Source organism: Callithrix jacchus, chromosome 12 (genome assembly GCF_049354715.1).
Source record: "Callithrix jacchus isolate 240 chromosome 12, calJac240_pri, whole genome shotgun sequence".
In the NCBI taxonomy this organism is placed as follows: domain Eukaryota; kingdom Metazoa; phylum Chordata; class Mammalia; order Primates; family Cebidae; genus Callithrix; species Callithrix jacchus.
In genome coordinates this window covers 103,217,348-103,232,632 of record NC_133513.1, presented here as the reverse complement: position 1 = coordinate 103,232,632, position 15,285 = coordinate 103,217,348, and the positions used below count along the sequence as shown (strand labels likewise).

At 36.6% G+C, this 15,285-nt stretch overlaps 1 protein-coding gene across 11 annotated transcripts in view; it reads right to left on the bottom strand.

Moving 5' to 3' along the window:
- Positions 1-5,236: 5,236 nt before the first annotated feature.
- Positions 5,237-15,285, bottom strand: part of MXI1 (MAX interactor 1, dimerization protein) — a 75,052-nt gene continuing 65,003 nt past the window's right edge. For all 11 annotated transcript variants that reach the window (XM_002756588.6, XM_054243308.2, XM_078346475.1 and 8 more), the window contains exons 4-6: positions 12,692-12,806; positions 11,899-12,070; positions 5,237-7,023 (exon numbers count right to left, since the gene is read on the bottom strand). In XM_002756588.6, coding sequence (XP_002756634.1) covers positions 6,860-7,023; positions 11,899-12,070; positions 12,692-12,806 — 451 coding nt within the window. In that variant the 3' untranslated portion in view covers positions 5,237-6,859. The remainder of the gene's footprint in view (positions 7,024-11,898; positions 12,071-12,691; positions 12,807-15,285) is intronic.

Genomic DNA, 15,285 nt, shown 5'->3' with positions numbered 1-15,285 from the left:
CCTGGCTTCCCATTTATTAACTATGTATTCCTCTGACTCATTTTCTCAGCTGTAGAATGGAAAAATCTTTCAGTTTTAAGGATTGAGTTCATGTGTGTAAAGAGCTTGAGAGTATCTGGCATAAGCACTATAGAAGTGTCTGCTATTAGTCTGCAGAGTGGCAATGGTGAATTATCTGATATTTTTTCCTTAACTTGCAGAGCAGTCCACATTAACAATGGATAACAATACCCATTGCTTATGATTTGAGGCATCCAATTATAAGTATATTATTGAAGTGTTACCAAATTACCAAGGTGATAAGATATATTTACTATTCCTAAAGGTTTGAATTAATTTTTATACCTAGGGCATGTTTCTTAATGGGAAGGGGGTTAAGGTTATAGTAGAAGTCACCCCTAATGCTTGTTTAAAATTAAAGAGGAACTTGTGGGCTTGGGACCAAGCTTAGACTTATCCAGGCAAAGTATGTCTGTCTGACAAACACTGTGGGTGATCCTGATGTGCATCACCGTAAAGAACTGTTTTGTTAACTATAAAAGTTAGACTTTTGAAATGAAGAAAATTACCTTTTAGCCTAATTATGAAGACTAGGCATCAAACCAAAACAAGATGCATCAGTAATGTAGCAGCACTTTAAAAAAAAAAATGTTTGTCCTCACAATGAATGGCATTATGTGTATCTGTTTCCGGTGTGCAATTCTAATGCTGAATGTCTGCCTTAAAAATAGCAAGGGAGACCATCAGGTTAACATAAAGGAAGATCGTAGTTTTGTGACTCGTGTATATCTATAGATTGTAATTTTATAATTATAATTTTTATAAGGTAAAAACTACCAGTTGTAAATTCAACCAAAAAAAGATATTTAAATCTTTGATTTAGCTTTTTGCCTTAACTTGGGTAGTAACTGAAATAGAAAGGAAGAAAATCTCTTAAAACCAACGAGATTTTATATTTGTTAAAATCTTGAGGATTCAATAAATATCTGCTGAATTAAGTAATACTACGAAGCAATCAATTAATATAAATGACAATTTACAAGTTCAACAGTAAATGTACATTCTTTGTATCTAGGATTTTTGAGTTGCAAGTTAAACTGAATTTTTACTGCAGTGAAGAAGAAGAGCATAGCAGGCAAAATAACAGGTAATACTGTAGTTTAAACAAACAGAAAAACCCGAGTAATTGGCGCCCTTTATCCTATCATTTAAAAGGCCTATATATGTGTATAGTTATGTTCTTAAACATCTTAAGAGGTTCAGAAATCAGTTTTATAGATGGAACATTCTAATGATTTGTTTTGGCCTAGCCAAAATTAAGTTAAACAAAATGGTGTTAGATTTCTGTGAGGTGTTTCAATTGCCTTTTCTGCCTTTCATCTTACCTATATAAAGGTTGTTCTTTTGTGGCCTCGATTGGGGTAAAGCAGAATTAAGAACAACATGGGGTTTGTGGTAGCTAAAGTAGCTAAAAATATCAAGTTTGGGATATTTAATCTTTCAGTTCCCAGGCAATAAAAACTGGAAATTTACTTCCACCACATACCAGTTCATTTAAAACAAAACCAGTATAGTCACTGTAATTATTTAAACTGTAATTTCTCCACTTAGTCTTTTTTAAGAATACAGTCGAAAGGGCCATGGTTATATTCATTAGAAGAAAAGTGTGGCATTTTGTTTGAAGAGCAACTTTCTCAACTTGGGGCTGAAAGTTACGGTTGTTGTTCTCCTGGCTCAAGATTTCCCTTTCCTTGGTGAAACTGATGTGCTTTCGTTTTTTCCCCTTTCAAGCCCTGTACTTACTTTAGCAAGATGCAGTGAATTTCTGACCAGAGAAACAAAGAATTCAGGCTTGGAGGAAACACTTGACTATATCCTGGGAAACTAGAGTTGAAGCCTGAGATCTGAAACTAGGCTAGTAATCATTTTAATAGATGGTAACTATTCAATTGTTCATTGCTCAGGAGTAGCAGGAAGGAGTAAGTATCCCTTTAATTCTTTTGCCTGGCCTTTTTCCCTCCAAAATCGCCTTCAGGTTTAAGTGTGATGAAGCTACTAATTTAGAAACCACTGATCTTAAATTTATATTCTTTGTATAATTTTAGAGGTACTTTTATAGGTTTTGTTATATTTTTACAATGCTATTCTGTGCCCTGGTGTGAGCATCTAAAATAAATATATCAATTATTACCCTACTAATTAAGATTTTTAAAGCATTCCCCATGGCAAAGAGCTATGAACTTGAGGATATGGAAAAAATTCCAAAACTACAGTAAGTTAGTTGGCAGAACCTTAAAATAACTTCATTTAAGGCTGTTTTCTCTAATTTATGACTATATAGAAAGGTAGAACAGGAAGTGGTCAGCCAGTACATTTTTGAACTGTGCTATTTAAAACAATCTAACATTCCACACCAAAAAAAAAAAAGTTTGCTATTATATCTGTACATAGGAAAGGAGATAGCTGCTGATTCTCTTTTCTTGGCAAGGTCAACACTAAATATTAACCTAGGGCACATTATTATTAGTGTATAGTATGTTCAACTTGAGGTTAGTCCTTTTTTTTTTTTTTTTTTTAGAAAGACCAAATGACTAAATCTGATGCTACATTAATCTTATAAAGTCTTCATTTAAGAAATTCTATAGGAGGCTGGGTGTGGTGGCTCATGCCTGCTATCTATCTCAGCACTTGGGAGGCTGAGGCAGGTGGAACTCCTCACCTGAGGTCAGGAGTTCGAGACCAGTCTGACCAACATGGTGAAAACCCATCTCTACTAAAAAATAAAAAAATTAGCTGAGCGCAGTGGCAGGTAATCACAGCTACTCAGGAGGCTGAGGCAGAATCCCTTGAACCCAGGAGAGAGAGGTTGCAGCAAGCCAATGTCACTGCACTACAACCTGGGTGACAGAAATTCTATAGGAAATAAAAAATGACTTCTTACTAAAGTATTGCCTACCATGGAATTTTGTTTTAGTGAACCAATATTTAGAAATAGTCCTTTTTCTGTAAGATCTAGAATCAAAATAACTAAAATTCAGGATTAAGGATGCATTAGGTTGCATTCATCAGAGAAACTAGGGAAACACTTTTTAATTTCCTTAGTGCTACATCTTCCTAGATGGCAGTTGGCAGGTGGGGTGGTATTTATATCTATCAGCTTAAATCCTTACAACCTTTCAAGATAGACGTAGTACTTAACTTTTCTGGAGGAAAACGTTTCCATGAAGAAATTAACCAGGGTCAGCAAATGTTGGAACTGAGATTAAAGTGTAATTAAAACACTTGCTTTTCCCACATTTTACTATTTTGGGTTAACTGTTGGGAATCTGATTTTGGTCAGGAACTTTGCCTCAACAATCCTGCCTTTTAAAATCCTTTCAATGCTAAAAGCAGTCATTGTCCTGGAGATTAAATAGGCATTTCTCTGGGAGTTGTCATCCCTACTCTAACCAGAAATTTGAGTTGCAATGACGTCAGAATCCTTTAGTCACAATGCTCTACAGTAGGTTTTACCTGTACCTTTTTGAGACGGAGTCTCACTCTGTGGCTCAGGCTGGAGTGCAGTGGGTGGATTTCGGTTCACTGCAACCTCCATCTCCTGGGTTCCAGTGTTTCTCCTGCCTCAGCCTCCTGAGTAGCTGGGACTACAGCATATGCCAACACACCTAGCTAATTTTTGTATTTTTTAGTAGAGAGGGGGTTTTACATTGTTGGCCAGGCTGGTCTCAACTGCTGGCCTTAAGTGATCGACCTTGGCCTCCCAAAGTGCTGAGATTACAGGCACGAGCCACCACACCGTCTCCTATAGAATTTCTTAAATGAAGGCTTTGTAAGATTAATGTAGCATCAATTTTAGTCATTATTTGGTCTTACTATGGTCTTTAGTGATTATTTGGTCTTTTCTATGTATAGGCGCATGCCACCATGCCTGGCTAATTTTTCGTATTTTTTTTAGTGGATAAAGGAATTTCATCATGTTGACCATGGTGGTTTCAAGCTCCTGACCTCAAGTGATCTGCCCACCTCTGCCTTCCAAAGTGATGAGATTACAGGTGTGAGCCACTGCGCCTGGCTTACTTATACCTTTTAATATGTCACTCAGGTGTTTTATAGGGTACCCCAAATAAGGTTAGTGAAGGCTTAATGGGAACTTCCAGACTTGTTTGCAATTTGAATAATACTGTAGCTAAAGGGATGCTCCCAAAAGTTAGAGAACAGATCATAAGAATGGCTTTGTGTGCTACCTGAAGCAATTAAGATTATTATTAACATGGCACATTAAACCACATTCAATTAGGTTGTATGGAGTTACCAGTCAGACGGTCCTTATTTAAATTGCAGAACAAGAATAGCAGTTATAATTCAAACTGCCATTTGATTTGGCATTGATACTGATTCGGTATCAACATAGACATTTAGGAGATAGCTACCTCTTAAGGTGTGGACACCCAATTCATGGTTTTGCCTTCATAAAGAAGGCTGGTACAAAAAGAACTCGGGTATTCTTCGTTCACAGTTTTTATTTCTTCCAATTAACTTTTATGTCTTCAAAGTTGATTTGCCGTCTTTTAAAAAAGTAATACTTCATACAATCTACCCCACCACCCCAAGGAAGACAAACCCAGGGAAGGAGTAATTTAGTAGGGGGCAGTTAAAATATGCACTATAGATTTATAACAAATGCTTTCCAGCCCATAATCCTGTACATATACAACAAAATGGCAGCACCTCAAGTTTATCTGAATGAAGGCCCAAATAATGCCGTAGGCCAAATAATGCAAGTGAAGGCCATGAGAATAACAAAACAGGACCTTAGTCACTGGCTTCATTTAGTTTCCATAGTAGCAGAGTCTTCAAACTGTCTCACACTTGGTCAAGAGTAAGCAAATACAGAGATCACATCTCATCCAGTAATAACTATAAGTGAAACCAGAAATAATTTGCCCAGGCCACAGAAATGAATTGTTTTGTCATGTTTTTCATTAAGTCCCTAGCACCTGAAACGTAGCAAGTTCTAATACTGGGCTTCTAAAGGCATGCAGTTTTTCACTCACATCTACTTCAAATAATTTCTTCCACTCAAACAGTACAGTCAATGAAGAACTTCCAGAGGCACAGGAAGAGCACAAGAACAAGTATATGCTGAGGCATAACATGACCAAGACGGTACACTATAGCAGCAGTGAATGCTGTCCCACTCACAAAGGGATAGTCTAACATTAACACACAACTCAACTGCACTGCTAAATATGGTTGTCTTTATTTTCTTTTTCTTTGCCCAGCCCTATCTAAACATAAAATAAACTACAGGACTGAAATTAACAATCCATTAAAATCAGCAATAAGTTATGAAAATCATAAAGCTTTTTTTTTTTTTTTTTTTTTTAAGTAATTAAGGGTAGTTAAATTATTTAAAGTATACAAAGTCCAAACAGCCAGGGATAAGGTCTCCAAGAAGCCTTCCCAGGGTAAGGGAGAGGGCCACAGGGAAACCTTGGAGTTTGAAAGACAAAGGGAACACATGACATCAAAGTGCAGGCTAGAAATTTCACTTAGAAGAAAATAACATTACTGAAAATATTTGTAAGAATAACAATAGCACCTGCACAGTGGGACTGTGAGGAAGAGAGACACGCCTGTAGGACAATGGAAGCAACAAATCTTTACATTAAAATGAGACAAGTGCTGAACTTAACTATGTTAACTATGATAGTGTGTCTACTATAGATATCAGATGGTTAAAAGCTGGTAAAAGGTAATGATTTTAAAAGAAAACAAAAACAGCATTGACCTTTTTTCTACCTAGCCCAGGCCTCATTCATTTTGTGCACTATAAAGAGTGAATTGTGAGGTGTTTTATCATTATCAAATGCTGCATCAAAATAGATGATTTTTCCCCATGTGTTTTTTCACTATAAAAGACACCTATGTTTTTTTAATGGATAAGCTTTAAAAAGATGTCATTTTGGTTTTCAACACATATAAACAGTTATCAAAATCTGAAATAAAAATGCTGTGGCTCAGACCTTGGCCTGCTAATCTGCGTGCACAACTCTTCTGACCCACGCAGACACAGAGGCACGTGGAGCTTTTTCCTTCTGGCCCCCTCAATCCATACTCATAGGCCTTGTATGATAGAGGCTGTCATGCATGGACTGCTCCCATGTGGCCTAAGGGCAGCAGGATGGAGAGCTGGCAGTTGGGTGCTCTAGTGCTAACAATGCAGGATAAGGGTAGCTTGCTTAGCATGGAATCCAACAGAAAGCTGAGCTGCATGATGATCCCTTTCAAAAGGCTTCATGGGAGTCTCCTTTTGCAGAGCACGAAATGAGCTTTTTTAAAAAAAATAATTGATCATCCACAGGCTTCGTGATAATTGTGCCAGGCTGTTTTAATAGCTCTTTAGCTATCCAAGATTAATGCCTGATTTTCTTGTCTTTTCATTCAATTAGTTCTTATTTTGCTTTTAGGACCATAGAGCTCACAGGAAGGGTTCCTAATCCCATCCTTAAGTGTGTCTACTCAATGTAGTATGAGCAAACTAGAAAAGAGAAAAAGGATGGCATCTCCAATTTCCTCTTTTCAGTCAACTCAATCAAATCAAAATTTCACACAAGTTTTCTGCTGCCATTAGAAATTGTGATTTTTCCAATATGATTATTCTGAATATTTGTTCTCCTTGGGAGGCTCTGCCCCACTTTTTGCTAAGTATTTGCTTAAATACAGGTCCTTTGACCCTTTTGTTCAAGTATAGTTTTGTTTAAAGAGGAGACTGCATCATGAACCCAATTTAAGAGATTGTTTGTACTGAATTGGCCCAGTGAATATTTTGCCCTGCACTCTTATGTCATGCTGGGTTCTATGAAGTGAATGAAAGTTTGACACTGGCACTGGAGTAACCCTCGTCACTCCCAATACTCTGCAGGCTGCTGTGGTCATCAATGTCACTGATGCTGGTGGTACTTATATTGTCCACTTCTCCATGGGAGAACTCTGTGCTTTCAACATCCACTTCAATCTCCTCTGCCAAAGGAAAAAAAAAAAAAATTAATAATTGATACAGTGTACCTTTAAAAACTAATGGCATGAGGAAAAGAGGTAAAAAGAAATGTTATACAACAAGCTTATTATCAGTGATCCCTGGAGAACAGAAGAACTGAAGGTGGAGACAGGAATAGTTTTTGACAAGGAGAATGTCTGGTTACAGTGGTGGTCTTAATTTAGCCAGCAAATTTATTAAATCCTTTGACGCCAGTCCATCTGGACCTCCCACTAAAATCACTTGGCGTATTTGGGAATTAGTGCTTAATATTAAAAGGTCCCAACCCCCAAGTAAGAACATCTGTTTGGCATTAAACCACAAACTAATTCTCAGTTCTGTTTATTAATCAGGGTTGCCTTAAATGATGGGCAGGGGCATAAACTTAATACAGGCAAACTAGAAAATGTACCCATCCAGGCCTTTGGTGGTACCATTCTACAGATAGTCCAATAGACAGATTCTAGTATTCATCATAAAGATCTTTGTCAGTCAAGCCAGTCATTATAAAGCAGATTTTGAGGGATATGTCTTAGATTTAATTTTCTTGCATCAAATACAGGTTGAAATAAGGGCCTGAGACTTAAAAGTCTCCAGATTATAGTGAGATCCATTTTGGTGGTGGTATATAGACTTAAAAACCAAACATTAAAAAAAACCCAAATACATATTTGACTCAGCTATCAATAGATAATTTTGCTGGGTGCAGTGGCTCATGTTTGTAATCCCAGCACTGGGAGGCTAAGGCAGGAGGATCCCTGGAGTGCAGGAGTTTGAGACAAGCCTGGATAACAAAGTGAGACCCCATTTCTACAAAAAAAAAAATAAAAACTCACAAAAATTAGCTAGATACACTGGGTGAGCCGGTATTCCCAGATACTGAGGAGGCTAAGGTGGGAGGATCAATCTTGAGCTCAGGAGGTTGAGACTGCAGCATGCCAAGGTCTCACTCACCACTGTACTTCAGCCTATGACAGTGAGACCCTGTCTCTTAATTTAAAAAACCTTAATTGTTAAATACTATTCAATCACCAATAATAAAGCAAAACACATTAAAAACAAAAAGGAATTAAAAAGTTGTTTTCTCCCATCAGAGCTAGAGTGAAACCCAAGATTTTTCAGTTACCTTAAAACAAACTCAAAGCCTGATGTTTCACATTTGGCACTGACAAAGTGATCCCAGCACTTTCGGAGGCCAAGGTGGGAGGATCACAAGGTCATCAGGAGTTCAAGATCAGCCTGACCAATATGGTGAAACCCCGTCTCTACTAAAAATACAAAAATTAGGTGGGCATGGTGATGCACACTTGTAGTCCCAACTACTTGGGAGGCTGAGGCTGAGGCAGGAGAACTGCTTGAACCTGGGAGGCAGAGGTTGCAGTGAGCCAAGATCACTGCACTCCAGCCTAGGAGACAGAGTGAGACTGTCTCAAAAAAAAAAGTGGATTCTTGTGAGGCCAAAAAGACAGGGTGAAGCTATTTCCAGGAGTATACTTTTCAAAAGGGCTGTTGCTTCAAAAGTTTTAGAGATTTTAGGCATGTGTTTTTAAAATATTGGCCGCTATCCAAATAATCTATGAATTCCTATTTGTTCTATATCCATATTGCTTCAGAAGCCACTGTTTCCCAGCACCACTGAACAGTCATCCAACCTACAACTGGAAAATAATAACAAGGCACACTATCCAAAATAACATGCTGAACTCAGTCAAAGTACAAATGATGGCCAGCACAGTGGCTCATACCTGTAATCCCAGCACCCTGGGAGGCAGAGGCAGGCATACTGCTTGAGCCCAGGAGTTTGAGATCACTTGGGCAACAAGGCAATTTGTTTTTTTAAAACATCTCTATTTTTAAAAAATTTAAAAATACGTTTAAAAATTTAAAAAACAAGTAAAATGAGAAACTGCTTTAGCCAAGTGCACCAGAGATGTTACCTAATAGCCTCTATAACACTATAAAAAAGGAGGCTACCAGCTCAAGATAAGGATGGTACTTGGTAAGGTACCACTAAAGTAAGGTACACTGGGAATACTAAAAAAAAATGAGAACTACAGTGGTGAAAATACCCCCTTTGAAATTTGGAGGTAATGGGGGTGGGTACCAAGGTCTGGGTTATTTCTGCCAAAGCTCACTGTCACTCATAAATGTAGCGCAGTCCTTCATGTTCTTGCTACTGCTTCTGGTATACTTTTCTTGAAAACCGAGTGCCACAGAAAAAGAAACTTTTACATAGAAAAATAACAAAACAAACAAACTCCTAGGGTTGTGTTAAAAAGGATCAAAAAACTATTTGAAAGGCTTCTAACTCACCAAATCTGGGACAATTTGAGCATTCAAAAGAATTTAAAAGAATGACTGTAACGGATCAGAACACATTCAGTACAGCAAAACATGAGTTCATGATATAATCAAAAAACAGTGAAACCAAAACTTGGTACTTCTGGAAGTTGATATGGTACCAATTCTGTCGAGGAAACTGATAAAGCAAAAAACAAGACCAAGCATTTATCCCTCCTTCCCTGTATGAACTTTATTTCAGAATAACCAAAAAGTTGATGAGGAAATGTTTATAGAAAAACAGTTAATAAATACAAGAGGAATGATACAATTGGAATATCACTATTGCATAAACACCCAAATGAATTAAGGGCAATAATTTCTAAAACAATTATTAAAGGCTGATATATTTATATAAATGTATTAAAATGACCTTGCCTGAATCTACTTAATGATCTATTATTAAAAGTGGGACAACAACTAGACACAATACTGATGCAACACAAAGTACAAAGCACCACCTATGAAGTGTTCTGCATTTACCAACCAGTTTACAGTAAATATAAGGAATATAACATGTTAAATGACACCATGAGGATTCAACCAGCCAAATCTAGAATGTGGGAAATTCTATAAGAAAAATGACTCAGTCTCTTGATGTTTAAAAAAATACGTATTTTGGTATGTTTATATATACACATGGAGATCTATACCTATATATTCATTCATGTTTTCTCTGCCAAAGAAGTCTTTTTGAGATGTTATGTAGAAACCAGTTTTTTTTGTTTCTACCAAAATGGTGTGGAACAGGAAAAATTATTATAGATTAATATCTTAAAAGGCACATCAAACAAATGGAATGTGGTCTTTGGATCCTGACTTAAACATACCAATGGTAAAATGCCATTTTTGAGACAAGTGAAGAAAATTTATCACAAACTGGATATTAGATGATATTAACTAAGATTATCTGATTTTATTAATTTTGTTTGGTATTATAATAGTATTATAGTTTTAAAATCCTATTTATTCGAGATACATACTATTTAGGGACAAAATGATGTTATCTGGGATTTGATTTAAAGCATTCCAGAAAATAGGGTGAGGACAGTGAAGAATAGATGAAACAAGAATGACAAAATGTTGACAACTGTTCAAACTGGATGATAGGTATACAGGAGTTCATTATTCTATTCTACCTTTAGGTATGTTTGAAAATTTCCACTTAAAAAAGTCAAAAACAACAAACAAAATCAGAGTCCTAAAAACAAACAAAAAACTTGTCTCCTGTTTTAGAATCCTGAAAAGCTCACGAACTCTTTTCCCTAAATGTAAGGCTTCAAATCACCAGTGTTCACCTCTGGGATCTTTTAATGTAATAAGAAGGCTGATGTGGAAGATTTAGAAGAACAGATCAGTAGGGATTCAAACCATTATTTTTTGGTTGACTTCTGTTCTTTAAATTCTGTCAAAGACAAATATTTTAGGATAGATGGAGAGAGAAATTAAGGATGTGGTATTTTTTGAACTCTACATATAAAAATTCACTTCACCAGTAATAAAAACATTGACATCATGTATCTTCCTGACAAAATGGATTGAGAAGGGCACAACATCATTTCCGTGACATTCCTTGCCCAAATGTATACACGCAATCTAATCATTTGAAAACATCAGACAAACCCAAATTGAGGGACATTGTATAACACAATTGACCACTATTCAAAAGTGTTATTGTCAGGAAAGAAAGACCAAGGAACTATAATGCAATGTGGGATCCTGCATAGGATCCTAGACCAGACAAAGTATGTTGGTGGGGAAACTGGTAAAATTTGAATAGAATCTGTAGATTACTTAATAGTACTCTATCAATGTTAATTTGCCGGTTTCAATAATTGTATTGTGGTTATATAAGATGTTAATTTTAGGAGAAGCTGGGTGAAGAGTTACATGAGAACTCTATAATTTTCTATAGGAAACTTAAAATTTTCTGTAAGTCCGAAATTATCTCAAAATAGAAAGTTAAAAAAATAAACATTTTGAGGGAAATTTCTCCTCAACCTCATGGATTTACCTTCCCTGTGCCCTGAAAGAACTATGATCATAGTGATGAGCGAGTTCTGAGTATTCAACTTCATCTTAAAAACAATACTACTCCACATCTTTCACAAGGCATAATTCAGCAGTTAACAGTGTATCTGAACAGAAAATCCACAAATATGTTCACAGTTTACCCCTACTCCTTAAAGACCTGTAATTGAACTTTTAGTAACTGTCTTAACTGCATCATATATATATACACACACACACACACACATATATATACACACATATACATACATATATATGTGTGTGTGTGTGTGTGTATATATATGTATTCAAAAAAACAGTTTTATAGTCCACACTGGCACTGCTAGACAATATTATGATTGCATAAAACCTAGAATATTACAGTTGGCTAGAAAGAAAGTAAATACAGTGCCTCCCAACATACCACCTACAGAGATATTTAGTATTTCATTATATCTCCAGATACAGAGGTATTTAGTATTCCATTATAGAAGAGGCAAGCTGCCTACCTCGCTCTGAATCAGAACGATCTGAAGAAATAGTTGATCCAATGCTGTCCATTCGTATTCGTTCCATCTCCTGAGGACCCTGCAGCTGTTCCAGTCGCCGCTTTAAAAATCTCTGTTCTCGTTCCAAGTTCTCGAGCTGGTGCTGGCTCTTCCTTTCAGCTTCTTCAAGTTTCTGAAATGAAATGGTATTTACATTTGTGTATAGTCCAGTACAAACAATAAAACTGATTCCTTCTTTGGCAGAGAAAACATGAATGAATATACACAAATTGTGTGTGTGTGTGTGTGTAAAATATACACATTGTTTAAAGCCTCCAAAATGTGAATGTATATAAATACATATTTTTAAAAATAAAATATAGTTCTGTCTTTTCCTTTTCTGTGTACGTAATGCATGCTATGCTACTTGAACAAGATGGACTTCTAAAAGCCTGTAAACTAATCTCCACGGAGAAACTTCCTCTGTGTGGTATTTGATGGAAAAATACTGAAGGACACAGCCAAATGAAGTCATCTCCACCAGAGGGCACAACTGCCTTCCTTCTGAGTATGAAGAAGGTAATTGTTATTTTCCTGGTGTTCCCAGCTCTTCAAATGGCCACGTTGTCAAAACAGTTTAATCAGGTTATGTTGTTCCCATCAGATTAGCTGATAAGTTTTTAGAAAGATTTCTCTTGAGGTCATTTATTAAGGAGGGCATGGTGAACTAGCTGATGTATATGAATAGGAATCACTGCCAATAATTAAACCAGAACTGAGTGAATTATGCAAATCTGAAAGTAAAAATTCTCACCTTGATGTGTGCTTTGGCTTTGTTGAGCAAACCAAGTGTTGTGTGCCTGGTGCAGTCTGGTCCTAGTGGAATCAGAACTTTTAAGCGTTCTAAACAAAGGCGCAGATGAGCTCGTCTAAGAAAGACAAAAAGTCAACACAATCTGGATATTCCACTAGAAATATCATAAAACCTATTTTCAGATAAATAATTTGCATTTATTCAGCCTATAGGGTGGATGTTACACCCCTAATTCTCCACTTTCGAAGAATCCGCAAGTGTAGGGGGTGGCTGCATTTCAGTCTGCTATTTCTGTTGTACTCTGTAGACAACAGTCACTTTAGATTATTATCCCCAATGGTAATCTCTGTCAAGATGGTTTATTTTTTAACTCACCCCATAAACTGTCTCAACTATATTAATATGGAAGTGTGTAAACATACCAGGACAATTTAATCTTGAATAAAACCATAGGCAAGAGGAGGGGTTTTCAGCTGTAGTACCTCAAGGGAGTATAAAATGCTCTTAAGTTTCTATTTCCTCCCTCCTACCTTTTACTTGCACACACAACACACACATACACAACCTACCTCTCTACAACTGTAGCCATCCTACAGTGTTACATTTGTTGTATATTAGGTTGAACCATATGAAATTTCTGATATTCACCCATTTTTCACTTATAAAAATGGTGATTTCTTATACTCCACAGAAACAGCAAAATTCTGTTGTGGCCAGCTAGGGTAGGGTTAGACAAAATATATGCCCTATGGTCAACTCTAGGCACAGAAATAACTCATAAAATAATCCCCTGCCTCTTAACTGTACTAGCTTATTAGCTTAATATTTATTTTTCTCTTCTCTCTCCACCTGCCTCCAGTCGACAAGGACAACAGGTGACAAAAATTCTTTACTGAAATTCATTGCATTCTCTAATCTACCCTTCCTGTGGGAAAGTTGAAGGAAATTTCTCCTCAACCTCCTGGATTTACCTTTCCTGTGCCCTAAAAGAACTATGATCATAGTGACGAGAGAGTTCTCAGTATTTAACTTCATCCTAAAACAATACTACTCTACATCTTTCACAAGGAATAATTCAGCAGTTAACAGTGTATCTGAACAGAAAATTCACAAATATGTTCACAGTTTACCCCTAACTCCTTAAAGACCTATAATCAAACTTTTAGTAACTGTCTTAACTGCATCAAGAACAAAATACACACCCTCCATTTTCTTCTGAAAGAGGACCAAAATGGTTTTGCTAATTCACACACCAAACTATGCACTTTCTCTGTCTTAAAAGACAAGAAATAATGTCAAGTGAAATGCTCAAAGGCTAGGAATTTGAAAGAGGGTAGGAGAAGGCAATAAGCAGCCAATTATGTCATGACAAGCAAGGATGATTAAGGGTAGTGAGGTCAGAGGTTTGGCTGATGAATTGTTAAGATTCTTTCAGCACCTACTAACCCAACTATAGTTAAAGGTCTGACAGTATTTCCATTCCAAATTTCTTGATTGAGTTCAATACCTCAAGTCTAATAATTGGGTCCAGGCTGAAACCTGACATAACTAATGTGGATAAAGGAATCCCTCAATTAAAAGTATATCCATGGATTCTCCTTAATGATATTTAACAACTTCAAAGTCACTTTCCTCCCCTACTATCCTACCCAAATGCATTGAACCTTTAGCAAAATGTTCATTTTTAACTGGAAAATTTCTTAGGTGACAATTCTCAAGTGATCACAGTGCTCCTGTGCAGCAGACCAAAAAAGCAAACAAACAGCAACAACAAAACATCAGAGTAAAAAGTGTCTTTAAACTCTTCATTAAGATCATTTTGGCATATGATAACAGTACTCATATGATCTGACTGAAGCATGGAAAAAAGACTGGAGGTTACACTAATAATTAGACATTCCAGCTTTAAATTCAGTCTTCTAAAAAAGTCAACAAAGCAACTAATAAAGTTAACAAGCACCTTACTGCAAAAAGACCTTATCTATTTTGTTCAAATTACTTAACTCCAAAACTTCAGTATATATAAGAATTATTTTTTATTTTTTATTTTTTAAAAAACTTCAAAATGGGCTGGACAGGTGGCTCATGCTTGTAATCCCAGCATTTTGATAGACCGAGGTGGGCAGATTGTTTGAGGCCAAGAGTTCAAGACCAGCCTGGCCAACATAGCAAAACCCCACCTCTACTAAAAATATAAAAATTAGCCGGGCATGGTGGGGCATGCCTATAATCCCAGCTACTCCGGAGGCCGAGGCCAAGGCATGACAATCGCTTGAACCCAGGAGGCAGAGGTTGCAGTGAGCTGAGATGGTGCCACTGCATTCTACCTGGCCCACAGGGTGAAACACTGCCTCAGGGGAAGAAAAAAAGGAACTTCAAAATGATTCCATAAAGTTTCACATCAAGGAAAAGAAAGGTGGGTCTATTTTTTGTTTTGTGATACTTGCTAAAACCTAGAATGAAAATAACATGTTAAAATATCTTTTTCTCTCTTTAATCATTCCATGTATTTATTACATGACTTTTACGTACTCAGCACTTTTCCAGAAGCTTGAGAAGGAAAAGTAAAAAAGAAATGTTAACTTTAAGAGTTT